Source organism: Clupea harengus, chromosome 2 (assembly GCF_900700415.2).
Source record: "Clupea harengus chromosome 2, Ch_v2.0.2, whole genome shotgun sequence".
Lineage (NCBI taxonomy): Eukaryota > Metazoa > Chordata > Actinopteri > Clupeiformes > Clupeidae > Clupea > Clupea harengus.
The window spans coordinates 10,608,198-10,629,044 of NC_045153.1; the positions used below are offsets into that span (position 1 = coordinate 10,608,198).

The window sequence follows — 20,847 nt, forward strand, 5'->3', positions numbered from 1 at the left end:
GTGTGTGTGTGTGTGTGGTTTGTGTGGTCATCTCAGTGTTGTGCCATTTTGTGCCATCTTTATTGCCATTTAGTCAGCAAAACCTCAACATCACATCAGATATCACTCTAAATGTGCTTCTGCAAGGAGGAGCATGTTATGGTTCATGCATATGCGCGTGTGTGTTCATGAGAACTGTATGTGTGTGTGTGTGGTGTGTGTGTGTGTGTGTGTGTGTGTGTGTGTGTGTGTGTGTGTGTGTGTGTGTGTGTGTGTGTGTGTGTGTGTGTGTGTGTGTGTGTGTGTGTGTGTGTGTGTGTGTGTGTGTGTGTGTGTGTGTGTGGTGTGTTCATCAGATGTATTTCTGATAGTTATGGTGTATGCATGTGCAGATATCTGTGTTTGTCTCTGGGCATATCCGCCACTTTTTAGTCTGCAAAAAAAAACACACACACACTGACACTAAAATACTGCCTTACAGTAAACCCAACCCCTTGGCTCTCTCTCTGTGTCCAGCAGAACCTGAGGTCACGTTGTGTGGTATCCATGACAACTGTCCGTGACCTGGCAACCCCCCCCCCCCCCCCCCACCCGCCGCAGACCAACCCAATCACCTTTCCTCTCCAGGCACAGCTGTTCTGCAGTGGGGTGAAACCTCTCAGATGATTTAATCCTGCTATGCCAGGATCATAGTGTACAGATATTTGATATAGGCAGCATTATATAAATCTGATATCACAGCCAAGGGCATGGGAGACAGGACCACTCTGTTTTCCCAAGGGGCTTAGCATTTCTGGGGGCGGGACTTCCTGTGAGCAGTAGCTCTCCGTTGAGTGTGTGCACTCAAATAACCTCAGGTGTTCCAACACAGTCCTGACTCTGTAATTGGGAAACAAACAAAGTGGCTCGAACTGAGCCATACACTATTCCAGCCAATCAACACGTTGCTTCAGGAGCACATCGGGGAGGGGTGTAATCTGATTGGCTGTTGAGCTCAAATATCAACAAGCTTTTACCAGAACTGCGGACTACATCTTTAATATGAATGAAAAGGTAAACAAGATTGGGCCGACTCAGTAAGGTGTGTTTATTGGCAGAGAGGAGCGCTGTGGACTTGAGTGGGAGAGAGGAGGGACACTCCGTGGCGCACGCTAATGATGACCACCGGGGGCAGAATGATGATATATTTATCAATTCATCAATCAGAGAATGTTCAGACATTATCTTTATGGTCCTATGCGTGGATAGTAAACTGGGAGAGGTCAATTGGTGCGTGCGTGTGTGTGTGTGTGTGTGAGAGTGTGAGTGTGTGAGTGTGCACATGTCTGTTTAAAGAAATGCTTTTTCTTCTTTCTAAATTGAGATTTATAACAACAACCTTAGAAGCAATCAAGTTCACAACATGACCACATTCTGTGTGCCTGTGCATGTGTGTGCCCGTGTGTGCCCGTGCGTGTGCTTGTGTGTATGCACATGTGTGTGTGTGTGTGTGTGTGTGTGTGTGTGTGTGTGTGTGTGTGTGTGTGTGCGCGCGCGCTTGCGTGTGCTTGCCTGTACGCACATGTGTGCTCGCGTGTGTGTGTGTGTGTGTGTGTGTGTATGCATGTGTACGTATGTGTGTGTGTGTGTGTGTGTGTGTGTGTTTGCATGTGTGGTTGTGAGGATATGCAGGTATGCAAAACATAAGTTATCTGGGCCACCCCCAGAGGCAGAACACCTGACAGGTGATTTAGTGGCTCGTTCCCAGGTGTGGTGAGCGACGTCGTCTCACCTGAGAATATGCACCTGCTCTGACACTGCCAGGTGCTTCAGGGGACACTGGATGGCTGTACCCCTCCCAGACACAACAAGGCTTCCACGTCAACTGAGCCAAGTTGCTGGTACAATTATCTATTCTCTGCAACCTGTCACAGCTACAGTTCTCTCAGTAAAATAGAGGCACATGAACTAGTAATGAATGAATGAATGAATGAATGAATAGCTGGGTGAATGAATAGCTGAATGAATGAATAGCTGGGTGAATGAATAGCTGAATGAATGAATGAATGAATGAATAGCTGGGTGAATGAATAGCTGAATGAATGAATGAATGAATGAATGAATGAATGAATGAATGAATGAATAGCTGGGTGAATGAATAGCTGAATGAATGAATGAATGAATGAAGAGCTGCAGAATGAAGAGCATATGCACCACTCTATGCGGCTCTACCTACACCTACTGTTCACCCTCTCACCATTTCACCAGGGCTTGAGAGCAAGACACAGGGAGACCCCCCAGAGCAGAGATTCAGAGTGGAGAGGAACGGAGAATAAGATCAGAACAGAACAGAGATTCAGAGGAGAGAGGAACGGAGAATAAGAACTGAAGAGAATAAGAACCGAATTTGTTGGCAAATGATGCTAGGTGCTACCGGAATGACACTGTGCTGTAACGCAGTGAGCCACCTGTGTGAAACAATAACCGTGCGCACAACCACACACACACACACACACACACACACACACACACACACACACTTGCGTCTCCATGTCTTGTTAGTACCTGGACTGAGGGAGTCCCTTCTTGCTGAGGTCCGTCCTCACCCTCTCCCCCACGTGCCTGTAGATCTCCACCAGACACGTCATGGCTGCATCTCTCACCTGAGGACAGAAAACACACACACACACACACACACACACACACACACACACACACACACACACACACACACACACGCACACCACACACACACACACACACACACACACACACACACACATTAGTAAGCACAAATGTCTTCATTCTTGTCAACCATCTCCACATCTGTGCTCCTCTAGTGTGTTCATAATAAAAGGTTCTAGAGTACCCTCTTGGAACCCTCCTCCACTGTGTTAATTATAAAAGGTTCTAGAGTACCCTGTTGGAACCCTCCTCCACTGTGTTAATAATTTATGGAATCTTAATGGATTCCATCATAATATATGGTTCTAGAGTACCCTCTTGGAACCCTCTGATGAAGGTCTGTGAGCTCAGTATGAGCAGCTGTGAAGGGCCGTCCTGAATAGCCTTACAAAGACTCATTCTTTCTGCTCTGTTCCAATGAGGCAGTGGGTGTTATTGAGCCCACCTGGCCATGAGATGCAGTAACACATGAATACAAGTGTGTGGGCGTGACCTAGTTTCTCCTGCGCGCGCACACACACACACACACACACACACACACACACACACACACTGAGGAGGCAGAGGAGAGAGGAGCAGACGGGGTCAGAGGGAATGGCTTCCTGTTTCAGTTTCAGACAGGAAATGCTCTTCCTTTGGTGACTGCTCTATGGAGCACAGCAGGATGCTGTAGAGAAGGCTTTATGACTTCATGAGGCAGTCTCAAGGTTACACAGAGTTTCTGTGTGTGTGTGTGCGTGTGTGTGTGTGTGTGTGTGTGTGTGTGTTTATTCATTAGCATTACTTTTCCTATGTGACTTGAATATACATAACACACCTATACTTAACTTCAAAGATTACCTTAGGATGAAAAAAAACCTCACAAAACCAGGATAGTGAGAGAGCACACTTTAAGCAAATCACCAAGAATAGTTCCTGGCAGGAGAATTCAAATAAAAGAAAAGAGGTGGGGGGGGGGGGGGGAGAAAAAGGTGATTACAAATCTCATAGCCTCCACCATCTGCATGGGCCCTGACTCTTGTTAATATCCAGTAGACAGATGGTGCTACAGGCTGGATGCACTACTCTCTCCTACCAGCAGGGGAAGCTGCTGGCTAAAGAGTCACCCGGAACATTCCGCTCCATTGTTGTCCAGCCAGCCAATCAGGGCAGGAGACACAATGTGGTTCCAGTCTGCCTTTAAGATGCTATTTGGGAAGACAACGGCTTGCGGCGGCTGTCATTTTAGGCAAGCCGAGCCTCTCGTGGCCGGTGGTGGCTTGGCACAGATATGGAAAGTGTGGCTCTTATTCTGGCGGGGGGAAAGTGCTGAAGCTGCGAAAAGCTGACGGAGGAAGGAAGGAAGGAAGGAAGGAGAGAAGGAGTGAGTGAGGATGTAAGGATGTGGGCCGTACCTGGCTGGTGGGGTCTCCTAAAAGGCTGCATATGTGGGGGACGATCTTGCTGAGGGTGAGACCCTGGGCGCCATATCTGCAGAGAGAAGAGAAAAGGGGGAGGGAGAGAGAGAGAGAGAGAGTAGAGGAAGGAAGGAAAAGGAGAAGAGGAGGAGACAACAACTCATTTGGTGCAGCATGAGGTGGCAATTAAGTCTGAGAGAAGACTCCAGTGGCATATTGGTTCTTTGGTTTTATTTCCCTGCAGAACCAACAAAACGTTCTTGTCTTCCTTTCTCTTATTTTTTGTTTACTTTAAGACTGAATCTGCCCTACTTTCCTCACAGTGGACCACATGCAACCCCAAAAAACGGAATGAAAAAAAAGAAATGCCACCAGTCTTCAGTACAATCAGACACTCCTATACTCCAGTTGCATGATGTGTAACTGCCTGCACTAAAGCAAGGTTCTGGGGTACATGTGTCTAAATCTGGAGTGGTAAGGTTCTGAGGTACACGTGTCTAAATCTGGAGAGGTAAGGTTATGAAGTACATGTGTCTAAATCTGGAGAGGTAAGGTTCTGGGGTACATGTGTCTAAATCTGGAGAGGTAAGGTTCCGAGGTACATGTGTCTTAATCTGGAGCGGTAAGCTCAGGTGTGATAAGGTAAGGTACTCCTTCTCCATCAGAAAGGCCCCTGATTGGCTGGGGGTGAGGCTAAGGTGAGGTAAGGTTCTGAGGTACATGTGTCTAAATCTGGAGTGGTAAGGTTCTGAGGTGAGATAAGGTAAGGTAGTGCCTCTTAATCAGACAGCCCTCTGATTGGCTGCGGGTGACGTTGGGAGAGTGGTTGAGGGACACTCACGCGTTGAGGGTTGCGATGAGGCACAGACACACTCCCTCTCGCGTCCGGTTGTTCTTGTGCTTGAAGCCCCCCAGCATCCGGTCCCACACGTACTGAAAGCACACACACATCAGCACAGTCAGAGCAGTGTGAGTGTGTGTGTGTGTGTGTGTGTGTGTGTGTGTGTGTGTGTGTATATGAGTGTGTGAGTGTGTGTGTGTGTGTGTGTGTGAATGTGTGCACACCCTCACCTGTGGGATGGCCGCCTGGTCCATGATCTTGATGAGTAAGGTCTGGTCCTGGTCTCGGACCTGGTCTTTGGCGTCCCCCAGGCGGTCCATCAGACTGGGCAGAACTGCAGAACCGAACGCACAAAACAGAACCCCATCAGAACACAAGAACACTGGCAGGGTTACCCATGAGGCCACAGTGGGTGTGGGTGAGTGGTGGGCGTGTCATAAAGCAGAATTTCTCAGTTAGCCAGGTAACCAGACATTAAAAACAGATATTAATAACTGTAAACCTACTAAAACCGGTTTTAAAACAAAATGGTGTCTCTGACTTGACGCAGTTTTGTTTACTCGTCGTGTCTGCTTTGGGAAACACCCTCCATGGGTGACAGTAGGCACGGGCGGGCGGGGCCATTTCACTGAGTACGATTTCTCATTCAGCCAAACAAGCAGGTACAACCTGGAAACCTACCCTTTAAAAAAACTACATGGAAACATTCCCTTCGAAAAACACATGGAAACCTACCCTTTAAAAAAAAAAACGACATGTTGTCCCTGATTTGAGACAGTTTAGTGCAGTCATGGCAGAAACTCCTCAGGTCTGACTGCTGAGACACCCTCCAGGTATGAGCCATGAGCTGACAGTCATGATGCCCCACCTAGGTGTGTCTAAAGGACTAATGCCCCACCTAGGTGTGTTTAAAGGGCTGATGCCCCACCTAGGTGTGTCTAAAGGGCTGATGCCCCACCTAGGTGTGTCTAAAGGGCTGATGCCCCACCTATAGGTGTGTCTAAAGGGCTGATGCCCCACCTATGTGTGTCTAAAGGGCTGATGCCCCACCTAGGTGTGTCTAAAGGGCTGGATTCAATATGACTAACTTGACCTCGAACACAAACACATGCTAAAGCTGAAAGTACCATCAAAGGACTGATATGTGTTTTTTATTCTTCATTTTCTGCTTGTTTGTTTGTTTGTTTGTTTGTTTGTTTGTTTTGCTCACCTGTTCCGATTTGACTTCTGAAGCGGTCCTGCAGTCTGGTGACTAAGGCAGAGAGGATGTCCATTCCCAGCAAAGCCAACTGGTAGAAAAAGAAGAAAAAGAGAAAAAAACAATATTTAAAATACAATCAATCAAACTTCAAACATGACACTTTCTCCACATGCATAAACTGTGCATGTTACCACAACAGTGATCCGGCATTACATCATCTGACCTCAATGTCTGGCTCTGTGGTTTCACATGAAATGCAAATGGACTCTGCACGGGATTATGGGTAATGGAACACTTTTCTATCTAAACTCACAGTGATCATCCAATCCCCATTTTAACCTACTACATGTGAAGAATTGAGTCCAGCTTTAGATAACCAATGTTGAACTTCCCTCAAAGAGGGAAAAAACTCAGTGAACGTCTAGTGAGAGCATCTCTGCTGACGCCATGACAACACATGTGCATCACCTAGGCAGCAATGCCTGAGCTATGGTGCAATTTTTGGAACCCTTTAATGTTTACAAAGCAATAATTTGCCTTTTACCAGCAGTGAGAACACTGCCATCTTGTGGAACATACCATTACAAACACAAGTGCTGTCCCAGCCCAGAAACGTGCGAAATGTAAACTGTGATATTACCATTACTAGTATCTGAAACTAAAGTTACACTATAGACCTACACACATTATATAGACATACGATATCTACCCAGACAGTGGAGTTGATTATACGGTAGTCATTAAACGTGTCTGGTTGTGTAATCCTGATCCTTTGTTCTAAGGGGAGGGGGAAGGGAGGGAGGTAGAGAGAGAGAGAGAGAGAGAGAGAGAGAGAATTACTGTAATTATCCTGATGACATGGTGCTAGAACTGGGCCAGGAGAGAAGAAAAGAGAACAGAGAGAATGTCTGGGGGAGGAACAACACACACACACACACACACACACACACACACACACACACACACACACACACACACACACACACACACACAAACTCAAGTAGACGTGTCTGTCTATCATCTAGCTGCACATATAGTTGTTCCACATTCACACATGCTCGCTTCAAAACACACACACACTACACACACTACACACACTACACACAGAGATGATCCTTGCTTCTTATTCACGCTTGCCCTCTGTAACCACATGCTCACAAGGGCCCTGTCCTTGCCCTACATTTGTATGTGCATTCTAACCACACAGAGAGACACACACACACACACACACACACACACACACACACACACACACAGGAACACACCTCCATACAAATTCAAACACAAAAAGACACAGACACGGATGTCTGCACACGTTAAAACACACACACGCGCACACACACACACACACACACACACACACACACAGGAGGAGTGCCAGACCTGGCAAAGTGCCACAGGAACTGAGAGGGTAGAGACGGCAGCAAAGCTCTGAGTCTGGCCACGTTGTGGCGGATGCGCGCGCACGCACACACCTTCAGATACATACACTGGCCTAAAGAAAAACAAACAGGTGCAAACACACACACACACACACACACAACACACAGATAGCCTTGGGAGACAGACGTGTCCATCGTTTTTTGTGTGTGGAAACGCACAGAACCTAGACAGACACAGCTATCTGCATGAATGAACACACAAACACCTGAGGAGACACACACCTACACACACACACGTGCAGAAGACACACACCTAAACACACACACACCCCCACAGGGACTGGCTCATGCCCACCCAACCACTCGAGGGAACTCCGCCCCACCTCCTGCAGATGGACAGATGGCAAGCCCCACCCCCCTGCTCCTCCCTCTATGGTCCTTTCCTAAACTAGCCTCTACTCCCTCTCCCTGCCCGTGTGTGTGTGTGTGTGTGTGTGTGTGAGCGTGTGTGTGTGTGTGTGTGTGTGTGTGTACACGTGGAGGCCTCTCCACAGTAAGAGCCATCCCAAAGCCATCAGTGGGGAGTGAAGGGGCTCATGAAGCCCTCCCACAGTGAGACTGCATGGGTGCAGGCGTTGTGAGCGTGTGCAGCAGCACTCTCGTGTTTATTTGGTCTAAGGAGTCATTTACACCATATCAGTGAAACTGATGTGAGCAGCAGTTATGAAGCAGGCCTACATAATGCATAGAGCACGTGTGGGTCTGCATATTACAGCTCATGGGGAAGCTACCGTAAACATTTACAGACATTCTCCTAACCACTTGTCACAGATGAAACAGACCCACCGATGTTCCTCCGTGGACCATCTGGGAGCAGGAGGATGAGGAGCTGCGCGAGGAGGAGGGTTGGGGTGGAGGCGAGGGGCGGGGTGCTCACTATCTCCCCCCAACCCCCACCCAAACACCATTAGAAGGCTGGATGGAGGATGCTCCAGCAGGGAGCTTTTCCAGGTCTCGATTATCCAGCCTTCAGTAGGGTATTATATTTGGGGTAACTGCACACAGGCCTTTAGAAGGGGGTAACATGTGGGGTAACTGCTCACAGAAGGGTGAAGGGTGTTGAGCAAATGCCCACAGCAGATATAAGAGGTAACTTCACAGAAGGATATAATACACAGAGGCAGTTAGGAGGGTATAGTATGTGGTGTAACTGCACAGGGGGATTTAGGAGGGTATAGCATGTAGTGTGTTTAGCACACGCGCACACACACTCTCCATTTCATTTGAACATTGCTCCTAGTCATTTCCATGAGTCACCAATTTTGCTGTGTTGTGGCTGCAACAACAAGTGAAGTCTTCGCTTAAACTGTCATAACATGAACACCAGTGATCTCACACAAACGTGCACATATGCACACACAGGTCTACTTAAAGTCACTGCCCTTGCTTTGACTTACCACACACACACACACACACACACACACACACACACACACACACACACACACACACACACACACACACACACACACACACACACACACACACACACACACACACACACACACACACTCTTTCTCTCTCTGTGACTTTCTCTCCTTCTCATTTGCTGCATCTGTTCCCTCTCGGCTCCACACTCTTGATTAAAGAAAAAAACTCAATAAATATGAATCTATTGTATGTTGATAAAGCATTGCTCAATATTTCCAATGATGACACAGAAGGATTACATTTTAAAAGTGTTTTATTTGAGCAGTTGAGCAGTGTGTTCCCTTCAAAGAGGAAAGAGCAGGAAGCCACTGAAGGTGCTGCGGTTATCAGAATTATCATAGAGCTTGTAGCCTGCAGGGAGTCGCATGTTAACCACATCTCCCTCCTCCAGCTGCAGAGTCACACCACTGGAGAGATAGGTGAATTGGGCATCAGAATCATACTCATCCAACTGCATGACCTTCTCTCCATTCTTAAACATCCTGATATACATGTAGCGTGAGGAAAGTACATCTGACACTGTGAATCTAAAGTAGTAGACTCCTTTTACTGGAGCTGTGAAGAAGCCGGTCATGTTGCTGTAGGCCTGTCCAACATTGGTGATGGTTTTAGTGAAGACCAAGTTCAGCTCAGTATTCCCAGACGATATGTATCCTGAGTCAGTCAGACCTGCTGAGAATGCCACCTTGGGTTTCTCTGTAATCTCTTTCTCCAGATTCACTACTTCAGTCTCAGTGGATGACAGTCTGGTCTTCACTGTTGTCAGCTCTGCCTCTTGTTCTGCAGTGTCTTTCTTCACGTGCTCCATGTCAGTCTCAGTGACTGCCACGCTCTCAGCAACTGACCTCAGATCAGCTGTCTGTGCTGCAGCTTCCATCCTCAGATTCACCACTTCTGCTTCACTTGCAGCCAGTCTGGTCTTCATAGCTGTCAGTTCTGCCTCTTGTGCTAAATTGTCCTTGATCAGGTTCATCACTTCAGTCTTCATAGTGGTCAGGTCTGTGTGTTGTGCTGCAGTGTTTTTCTTCACGTGCTCCATGTCAGTCTCAGTAGCTACCATTCTCTCAGTAACTGAGCTCAGGTCCTTGATCAGGTTCATCATTTCAGTCTTCACAGCTGTCATCTCTGCCTCCTGGGCTAAATTCACTCTTTCCAGAGCCTCCACTTTAGTCTCACTGGCCACCAGTCTCTGTTTCGCTGCAGCCAGCTCTGTGTCTTGGGCATCATTTTCACCCACTATTTTGTTAAGCAGATCTTTGGTGTTTTTTAGCTCATACTGAGTGAAGCTCAGAGTCATTCTCTGCTCCACTAACATGATTCCTTGCTTGTCCACTATGGCTCTGAGTTCCCTGAGCTCAGCAGAGACGTCCAGCTGGGTAGAGACTGCAGAAGCAGCAGCAGCCCCAGTGCTCTGGCTCTCTGTGTGAACTTCAGTCTGGGTGCTCCGAGTCTGGGATCCACACATGGAGAGCAGCAGCACCAGCAGTGTGATGACAGCCCTCATCTTTAACATCACTCCCTCTCTGACACACAGTAGTTGTGTAATAACAGTAGTAGTATTTGCAGTAGTAGCAGTAGTAGTAGTATTTGCAGTAGTAGCAGTAGTAGTAGTTGTAGAAGGTTGTTAGTCTCACTCCTGAGACACCCTCTTTTATACGCCTCAGTTACTCATTATGAAAGAAATTTCATGACGTTTTGAGGTTAAATAAAGTCCAGGGACACTGATCAGAAATAGAAACTGTAGATTTTCCAGGACATATCTGGTTATCAGTGGTGTGGGAAAATCAAACCTGTCACCCATAATGTAGGACAGGTGGGGCTTCATATTCTGTTCATCTGAGGCTGCAATGTCATACCAGAGAGGAGGGAAGTCTCTAGAAACATATAGACTTCAAAAGGAAATGTTTAGAATTGGAGGTAGTAATAGTAGAAGCAGTTGCAGTTGTACTTTATGAGACTCAGTCTGTGAACACCCTCTCTTTATGCTATTTAGTGATTATTTATGGAGTTTACCTCACTTTTTTCCAGGACATATCTGGTTGTTCAGTTATTAGTGTTGTGGGAAAGTGCAAACCTGTTGCCCTTCATGTAGGGCAGGTAGTGCTTCATTGGGTGATTTAATGGAATTATATAAATATTGATGAAATATAAATATATAATACTGAGAAACTGACTACATTTAGTCGATATAGATAGTTTGATTTAGATTAGACTAAATGTTTTTTTTTTCTTTTTATCAATACCAATTTATTATTATTTCAGCCCTGTGGGCTCTAGCAGATTTGGCTCCAGAGCCTGCAGACTGTGTGTGTGGAGCTTCTACACCTGGGCTACTACTTCGACTTCGTCAACAGTAAATCCAAACTTTCCAGAAAGTTCTATGAATGCCCACACTTATCCAGCCTTCTTAAATCCCAAACTCATCCCTGACCTCCATAAGAGCTCTCTGTGAAAATGTCCCTCTGTTTGATGGTTAGACATAGGCATACAATTAGCCTACCCTACAACCCACCCTCTCTCTCTCTCTGATCACAGTGTAAGCCTTTTCTTTCTTCTTCAGTCTCTTTCTGTTATCAGGGCAAACACCTGACCCTCTGGAGTTATACAGACTGTAAGTCTCTCTCTCTCTCTCTCTCTGAGCGCATGCGTGAGTGAGTGACTGAGCGGCTGAACGCGTGTGTGAGTCGAATTCTAACTTTTCTAACTCTGTGTGTTGTTTATATGTACTTGTTGTTTATGTGTGCATGCACTTAGTTTTACAATTACTGGGTTTTGGTTTAGTTTGGTGTTGTAAATATCACGGATTGTTTGCCCGTGGAGTCTGCAACCGGCTTTTGCTGGGAGTATGGCCGCCGCGGGAAGCATGGAATTTGAAAAACTAACTCGGAGGCACGGAGTGAAAGTTGAGTGCAGCGCGAGTGTAGAAGATTGTAGTTTAGCGGTTGGTGAAATTATTGGTCACGAAAACGTGAAGTCGGCTTCACGAATGAACAATGCGGTTGTGCTGTTTCTCAGCACAATTGATAAGGCTAATCAGGTAATTGTGCAGGGTATAGTACTCAATGATTCCCTCACGCCAGTCCTCCCACTCAGTACCCCCGCCAAGAAAGTAATCATTTCAAATGTACCCCCTTTCATCAAAGATGAGCTTATTGCTAAAGAGTTACAACGGCATGGCCAGCTGGTTTCACATTTTCGAAAAATCCCTCTGGGATGTAAATCGCCCCTTCTTCGACATTTAGTGTCGTTTAGAAGACAAGTGTACATGGTCCTAAATAGTGGCATGGAGGAGATTGAGCTAACACTGAAGCTAAGGGTGGAAGGGTTCGATTATGTGGTGTATGCAACGTCAGACACTGCGTTGAAATGTTTCAGTTGCGGTGGAGCTGGACACATTGGTCGCTATTGTCCTGGCAAAAATGCCAACACTGAAAAGGAGAAAACTCCAGCTAAAACCAATGAGTCCTCCACAGTCGTTCCCCCAGTCACTGAGGTAGAACCCTCGGTGGATGGGACCGAGGGAAGGGGACTTGAAGGGGATTTTCTGAATGTGCTTGGCCCCGAAGCCGTGGCGGGTGAGTCGGTGGTGATGGAGCCTGCTGTCGCTATATTTGTCGCAGAAGAGCTAGCTGCGGCTGGATCATGTGAACCTGGAAATAAGAAGGGGCCTTCAATACAGACACTGACAGTCCCTCAAACGTCAGTGGATGTGGTGGAGGCTATCGACATAGACCCAGTTTTCAAAGCCCCGGTGAAGAGAAAAATGGGCCCGGAGATTAACGTGACTAAAATAAAGAAAGATGAACACACAAATGTTAGCGATTGCGAATCCATGGATTCAAACTGGTCCGATTGTTCGCAGGGAGATGTAAAGCTCTCCAGCGAAGATAGGAAATATACTGCAGATAGCATTAATAGTTTCCTACACGTCACGAAGGGGATGCGGAACGTGGAGGTTGAACTGCATTTTCCAGACTGCTCGCAGTTTATTAGCGACGCTGCCTGGTGGATAAGGGAGGGTGTGTTTGAGGATACGGAGGTATTTCGTCTCCGGAAAATAATGAGCAAGTTGAGAAAAAAGTTGCGTGGAAAAATAAAGTCTACTTAGTTTTATTCAGTATGTGTAACACCATCAAGTGTGGCTCTCTACATTTAAATGGTGTTAGCGATTTAGTTTGTACGACTTTTTTTTAAACTGAAGAAATTAAATGTTGCCCTGTGCTAAATGATGAATTATTGTTTGCCCATAATTGAGCATTGTTTCATTTTTGTCATGTGGTACCTGTTTTAAGGAATCTGCTGATGTCGAGAGTCTCACTCGGTTTTTGTTTCTACAAAGCAATGAATGACTTGGATATTTTTGTTGCACAGTGGTGCTGTGAAAAAGCTGTGTGCTCAGTTGATGATGATGATGATGATTTTGTTTTTGATGTTTTTGTTTCCTTTTGAATAATGTGTAAAACACTGTTTGCAATGCTGTTTACCTAATAAAAAGTTTTTTATAAAATTCAAAAAATTCTCTCTCTCTCTCTCTCTCTCTCTCTCTCTCTCTCTCTCTCTCTCTCTCTCTCTCTCTCTCTCTCTCTCTCTCTCTCTCTCTCTCTCTCTCTCTCTCCTAACTAGTCACCCTTTCTTGCCCTCTCAAGTACTGTCTGCACTGTAAACCCACCACACACACACACACACACACACACACACACACACACACACACACACACACACACACACACACACACACACACACACACACTAGTGGTTTTTCCATGAGTCAGGGAACAGCTGGGAAGGATGAGTAAGCGAGGTGGGGGGTTGGTGTGTGTGTGTGTGTGTGTGTGTCTGTCTATTGGCCCCATTGGGCTCAAATACCAGAAGCAGTTAGAGCAGCAGCAGCCCCTCCCTCCAGTCGTCTCCGTCTCTCAGTGCTGTCTCTCTCTCTCTCTCCCCGTCTCTCAGTGCTCTCTCTCTCCCCGTCTCTCAGTGCTGTCTCTCTCTCCCCGTCTCTCAGCGCTGTCTCTCTCTCCCCGTCTCTCAGCGCTGTCTCTCTCTCCCCGTCTCTCAGTGCTGTCTCTCTCTCTCTGTCTGTCTCTCAGCGCTGTCTCTCTCTCCCCGTCTCTCAGTGCTCTCTCTCTCCCTGTCTCTCTCTCCCCGTCTCTCAGCGCTGTCTCTCTCTCCCCGTCTCTCAGTGCTGTCTCTCTCTCTCTGTCTGTCTCTCAGCGCTGTCTCTCTCTCCCTGTCTCTCTCTCTCTCTCCCCGTCTCTCAGTGCTCTCTCTCTCCCTGTCTCTCTCTCCCCGTCTCTCAGCGCTGTCTCTCTCTCCCCGTCTCTCAGTGCTGTCTCTCTCTCTCTGTCTGTCTCTCAGCGCTGTCTCTCTCTCCCTGTCTCTCTCTCTCTCTCCCCGTCTCTCAGTGCTCTCTCTCTCCCTGTCTCTCAGTGCTGTCTCTCTCTCCCTGTCTCTCTCTCCCCGTCTCTCAGTGCTGTCTCTCTCTCCCTGTCTCTCTCTCTGTCTCTCAGTGCTGTCTCTCTCTCCCTGTCTCTCTCTCCCTGTCTCTCTCCCTGTCTCTCAGTGCTGTCTCTCTCCCTGTCTCTCAGTGCTGTCTCTCTCCCTGTCTCTCAGTGCTGTCTCTCTCCCTGTCTCTCAGCGCTGTCTCTCTCTCCCCGTCTCTCTCTCCCTGTCTCTCTCTCTGTCTCTCAGTGCTGTCTCTCTCCCTGTCTCTCAGTGCTGTCTCTCTCCCTGTCTCTCAGTGCTGTCTCTCTCTCCCCGTCTCTCAGTGCTGTCTCTCTCTCCCCGTCTCTCTCTCCCTGTCTCTCTCCCTGTCTCTCAGTGCTGTCTCTCTCTCCCTGTCTCTCAGTGCTGTCTCTCTCTCCCCGTCTCTCAGTGCTGTCTCTCTCTCCCCGTCTCTCTCTCCCTGTCTCTCTCCCTGTCTCTCAGTGCTGTCTCTCTCTCCCTGTCTCTCAGTGCTGTCTCTCTCTCCCTGTCTCTCAGTGCTGTCTCTCTCTCCCCGTCTCTCAGTGCTGTCTCTCTCCCTGTCTCTCAGTGCTGTCTCTCTCTCCCCGTCTCTCAGTGCTGTCTCTCTCTCCCTGTCTCTCAGCGCTGTCTCTCTCTCTCTCTCCCTGTCTCAGTGCTGTCTCTTAGTGCTGTCTCTCTCTCCCTGTCTCTCTCTCTGTCTCTCTCTCCCTGTCTCTCTCTCTGTCTCTCAGTGCTGTCTCTCTCTCCCTGTCTCTCAGTGCTCTCAGTATTGATCCCCTCCGTGGGCCCAGTACAGTATTGATCCCCTTCATGGGCCCAGTACAGTATTGATCCCCTTCATGGGCCCAGAATAGTATTGATCCCCTCCGTGGGCCCAGTAGAGTATTGATCCCCTCTGTGGGCCCATTTACACTGACAGCAGGCCTGCAGCAGCACACTACAGATCTATTTAAACAGCCCTCACATCACAGCGCTCACACCATCTGAAATCTATAGGATGCTTAGAGTGATCTGAAATCTATAGGATGCTTAGAGTGATCTGACATCTATAGGATGCTTAGAGTGATCTGAAATCTATAGGATGCTTAGAGTGATCTGTAAGCGGAGAAGGACCTGGAGCTCTCCGAGGTTTTACAGGGATCTTTGTAGTTCAATCGTTCAAGAACCGTTTCGAACCCGGTCAGACGTTTTTGTTCAGGTAAAGGTTGGGGACGTGCGAGGTCAAAAACTACACAATCCTAAAAGACGGCCTTTTAACGGCTAAAAGGTCCTATAAAAGGTATTTGCACAAGCTTCTAGCTAAAGGGCTGACACCAAACATGGTTCAAAGGAGTTATTGAAAGACTGCTTCATCAAAGAGCTTTAACGAACATATATGTTTTCTAGCGAACAAACCCTAGAAACTTGCGCTGCGTCCTGCCGTGTGTGTGTGTGTGTGTGTGTGTGTGTGTGTGTGTGTGTGTGCAGAGACTCTACTTGGTTTTAAACAGCACAGGAGCTACAGTATCAGAGCCAGAGCCAGTCCACTGCAGCTGCTGTCCAGCACACAGGAGTGACTCAGCAAGGCTGAGCAAGGCCCCCCCCCACACACACACACACACACACACACACACACACACAGACACAGCCTAAGGGAGACCTGACGCAGAGGAGCAGTCGAGAGAAAGCCCAATGTCATTTTTATAGCGGCATTACAAAACACAACCAAACGAACACACACACACACACACACTTCCAGGGTAAAGTCTGGTGATTTCTCTCTTGGAATTGGAGGAGACTAGTGCCACACTCCTCCTTCTCCTCCCTCTCTATCTCTCTCTCATTCTCACCATCTCTCTCTCTCTCTCTCTCATTTCCTCTAGCCTTTTTCTCTCTCTGTCCCGCTCACTGCCTCCTGTCTGCCTCCATCACTACACAGGGGGACAGAAGTGTTCTCTCCTCTTTCTCTCCTTCTCTCTTTTCTATCTGTCACTCTTTCTCTATCGCTCTCCCTCTTTTCTAGTTCCCTTCTTCAATGCAGACCTAGAGGCAGTAGTCTTTTCTCTAGCCGCCCCCCCCCCCCCCCCCCCCCCAAACATCCCTCTCCCTCCCCTCCCCACAGACACAGAGACAGCAGTCTTCTCTCTATCAGCTGGCATACAGCTGCTGTCTGACTGGTGACTCGATCACTCCAGCACACACACACACACACACACACACACACACACACTCCAGCACACTCCAGCACACACACACACACACAGACACTCCGTTATGCAGGCCTTTTCCTGCAAAGCCTAGCTCTTCTTTTTCTCCACAGCTATCAAACGGAGGGCCTGGTCATAGTCTCGTCTGACGAGGTTTAATAAAGTGGTCACCACTGTAAGGGTCATCTGATTAGACATGTTATTATTCTGGCATTTCTGCTGCAGTTCCGCCTGCTCATCTCTTGGCCACTGTGAACACTACCCGCGCTGACGCAGAGCTTCTGCTGTGTTCACTAGACGCTACTCGTGGGAGCATCCAATCCCAGAATGCTGTATTCACTAAACGCTACTCGTGGGAGCATCCAATCCCAGAATGCTGTGTTCACTAGACGCTACTCGTGGGAGCATCCAATCCCAGAATGCTGTGTTCACTAGACGCTACTCGTCGGAGCATCCAATCCCAGAATGCTGTGTTCACTAGACGCTACTCGTGGGAGCATCCAATCCCAGAATGCTGTGTTCACTAGACGCTACTCGCGGGAGCATCCAATCCCAGAATGCGCGCTGTGTTTCACACCATTGTCAGGGTCCAAGCTATGGGTTCTGCCGAGCGAAGGTGAATCTCAGTTTAGCTGCTGCTATTCATGAAACGCCACCTCTTTAGTTCCTTTCAAAGGGCATCCGCTCGCTCACACACACAGCTTTCAAATGTTGCACAACACAACACCTCCTACACATACCTGAGTACAATCAGAGCACTCTCTGGCCAGAACACAACTCCGCCATCACCACACACACACACACTAACACACACACCTGCCTTTTCTTCCTGCTGGTCCGGCCTCTTTATAACACACACACACCTGCATTATCTTCCTTCTGGTCCGGCCCCTTTATAACACAAACACACACACACACACCTTATCCGGCCCCTTTAAAACAACAATACATAAAGTGTTCTGCACACATGTGAGTGTGTACACACTCCGAGGGCATTACCCAGCGGTTAGGGCTGTTAATGTCAACAGCCGTCATGTGGCAGGCCAGCTGATAGAGAGGCAGGGAGCGCCGGGCAGAAGGCGGAGAGTTCACCCACCCAGCCACCCAGCCATCCAGGGAGGCCACAGAGGAAGCCCATTGTGCCGTGACGGGTTAACGATGACGAGGCAAGTTTAGCCTGGCAGAGAGGTTAACGATGACGAGGCAAGTTTAGCCTGGCAGAGAGGTTAGCGATGACGAGGCAAGTTTAGCCTGGCAGAGAGGCATGCCTGGAGCTCGTCATGGTGCGTGTGTAGGGGCTCCAGCGTTATTCTAGTCAGGGAGATACCTTGCCTTTCTGTTTTAGAAGTAAGAATCGGTCTTTTAAATCCTAATCAGCACGCATGCACGCACACACAAACGCAAACGTGTATACTCACACACACACACACACTAAAAGAAACACACACATCCAGGCACACACACACTAATACACAAAGTCACTCTCAAGAGAAGTACAAAGTAAATAGAGAAGCAGAAGTTGAACAAAGAAGACAAAAACAGAGAAGAGAAACCGGCACAAGAAAGTGAAGAAGAAAATATGTAGAAAAAGTTGAGGAGGAGGAGGAGGAGCAGGAAGAGGAAGAGGAGGAGGAGGAGAAGACCAAGAAGAAGAATGGTCTTTTCTCTGCTACTACAGATGGGGATGCTGGCTGCTAATCAACCATAGAGATCTTCAGAGTCTGTGGTGTGGTTTTGGTGTGTGTGTGTGTGTGTGTGTGTGTGTGTGTGTGTATGTGTGTTTTCGGAACTGATGAGGTTTCCTGTATGCAACACCAAGTGGTTGGAGGCTTCAGAAATGTCACTCATAGCAAACATGTGGTCGAAAAAGCCCTCCCACACATTTGCATAGTCACACACACGCTCACACACACACACACACACAAAAACACAGGTGTATCGTGTATACACCCCTCCACAGCCTTGCATTGCCTCTCAAAGACATGTCACATGCCAAACACAGGCTAGTAGACACACACAGGCAATCAAGCGCACACACACACACACACACACACACACATAAATAGACACATTCTAAGTGATTGACAACACGGTAGCAGATACTCTGCTCAATGTGTTTAAAGCCCACTCATCTACAGGCAAGCCCTAATCTACTATCTCTGTCTGTGCATGTCTGTGCATGTCTGTGCTTGTGTGTGCGTGTGCGTGTGTGTGTGTGTGTGTGTGTGTGTGTGTGTGTGTGCGTATGTGTGTATAATGCTCCAATTGCCATGTGTTCAGGTTAAAGGACGGTATGAAGGACCTATGCTGACAACAAATATTTCCATAGATAACCAAAGCACCACACACACACACACAAATACAATCTGTCTAAAGGATTCAGCAAGTATGACAGTCCGCGACAAGCTTTACAGCAACTGTGTTTGCAAACAAAAAAACAATGGAGTGTGTGTTTGCACCAGTGTGTACACCCCCCTCACCAACCACATCATCCTCACCGACCACATCACCCTGACCGGCTACACCCCTCTCACCGACCACACCACCCTCACCCTCACCGACTACACCCCCCTCACCGACTACACCCCCCTCACCCTCACCGACTACACCCCCCTCACCGACCTCATCACCCTCACCGACCACACCACCCTCACCGACCACACCACCCTCACCCTCACCGACTACACCCCCCTCACCGACTACACCCCCCTCACCGACCACACCACCCTCACCCTCACCGACTACATCACCCTCACCGACCATTCCACCTCTTCACACATTGGATCTGAGACTGTTTTCTTGTGTCTGAAAGTGTGTGAGTGAGGGAGAGTGAGAGAGAGAGAGAGAGAGAGAGAGAGAGAGAGGGAGGGTGGGTTGTAGGCTCATTGTATATATATGTAAAAATGTCCCTCTGTTTGGTTGTTAGGCAGAGAGCTCTTATGGAGGTCAGGGATGAGTTTGGGATTTAAGAAGGCTGGATAAGTGTGGGCATTCATAGAACTTTCTGGAGAAAGTTTGGATTTACTGTTGATGAAGTTGAAGTCATAGCCCAGGGGTAGAAGCTCCACACTCACAGTCTGCAGGGCTGGAGCAAGGAAATTATTAAATGAATAAATTGGTATTGGTAAAAAAAATTGAAACACATTTAGTCTAATCTAAATCAAACTATCTATATATCGACTAAATGTAGTTAGTTTCTCTGGACCTTCCATCATCAATATTTATATAATTCCATAAAGTCACCCAAAGATCTATTTTGCTTATTTATTTTTCCTCTTCTACAGTTTTTGTAATTATTTGTGACTATTTGTCTTTGGTGAGAACTAGATCCTCACTAGCATTCACAGAAAAAGATGTGATTCTTAAAGTCTAAGACGAAGGGGTGAAATAAGGACACGAAGCACTACCTGCCCTACATGATGGGTGACAGGCTGGCACTTTCCCACAACACTGATAACTGAATAACCAGATATGTCCTGGAAAAAAACACCATATCGGTGCCCTTGAACTAGGGCTGAACGATTAATTGCATTAGCGATTTAATCGCGATATGATAGAACGCGATTTTCTAACCGCAACGTTCGCGATTAAAAAACGTGGTCTAAAAAAAAAAAAAAAAAAAATTAATCTTTTTTTTTTTTTTTTTTTTTTAAGATGGTACATTTTGCACACAGTGTTTAAAAAGTGCATACCTAGTGTTTATACTTAAAATTACTTTTTTTAAATTACTTAAAAGCACAGTGGCAAAGCCACCGATTTGTTGTTCTTGTTTCTGTAATGAGCAGTTAAATAAAAATGTAAAATGTGGGAAAGAATATTTTACACTAAATGTATCTAATATTGTGTTGGTCATATTTAAATCATTCATAACGTTTTGTTGGGGGAAAAAAGAGGATAAAAAAAAAATCGCATATTAAATCGCAATCGCAATATTTTGGTAAAAAATCGCAATTAGATTATTTTCCCAAATCTTTCAGCCCTACCTTGAACTCCAGTTCACCCCGAAAGTCATGAAACCTCCATAAATAATCACTAAATAACATATAAAGAGAGGGTCTCATAAAGTAATACTACAACTGCTATAACTACCTCCAATTCTAAACATTTCCTTCTTAAGTCTATATCTTCGTAGAGACTTCTCTCCTCTCTGGTATGAGAGAAAGGGAGTGTGTGTGTGTGTGTGTGTGTGTGTGTGTGTGTGTGTGTGTGTGTGTGTGTGTGTGTGTGTGTGTGTGTGTGA

The 20,847-nt window shown here is 47.1% G+C and overlaps 1 protein-coding gene and 1 non-coding gene across 2 annotated transcripts in view; one reads left to right on the forward strand and one right to left on the reverse strand.

Moving 5' to 3' along the window:
* Nucleotides 1-20,847, reverse strand: part of LOC105908703 (CLIP-associating protein 1-like) — a 111,608-nt gene that overhangs the window by 64,811 nt on the left and 25,950 nt on the right. The window contains exons 3-7 of the mRNA XM_031577652.2: nt 6,092-6,170; nt 5,112-5,215; nt 4,882-4,973; nt 4,038-4,113; nt 2,524-2,621 (exon numbers count right to left, since the gene is read on the reverse strand). Coding sequence (XP_031433512.1) covers nt 2,524-2,621; nt 4,038-4,113; nt 4,882-4,973; nt 5,112-5,215; nt 6,092-6,170 — 449 coding nt within the window. The remainder of the gene's footprint in view (nt 1-2,523; nt 2,622-4,037; nt 4,114-4,881; nt 4,974-5,111; nt 5,216-6,091; nt 6,171-20,847) is intronic.
* Nucleotides 6,468-6,591, forward strand: LOC116218778. Its single transcript, XR_004163033.1, has one exon. It is a non-coding gene; the product is annotated as a U4atac minor spliceosomal RNA (small nuclear RNA).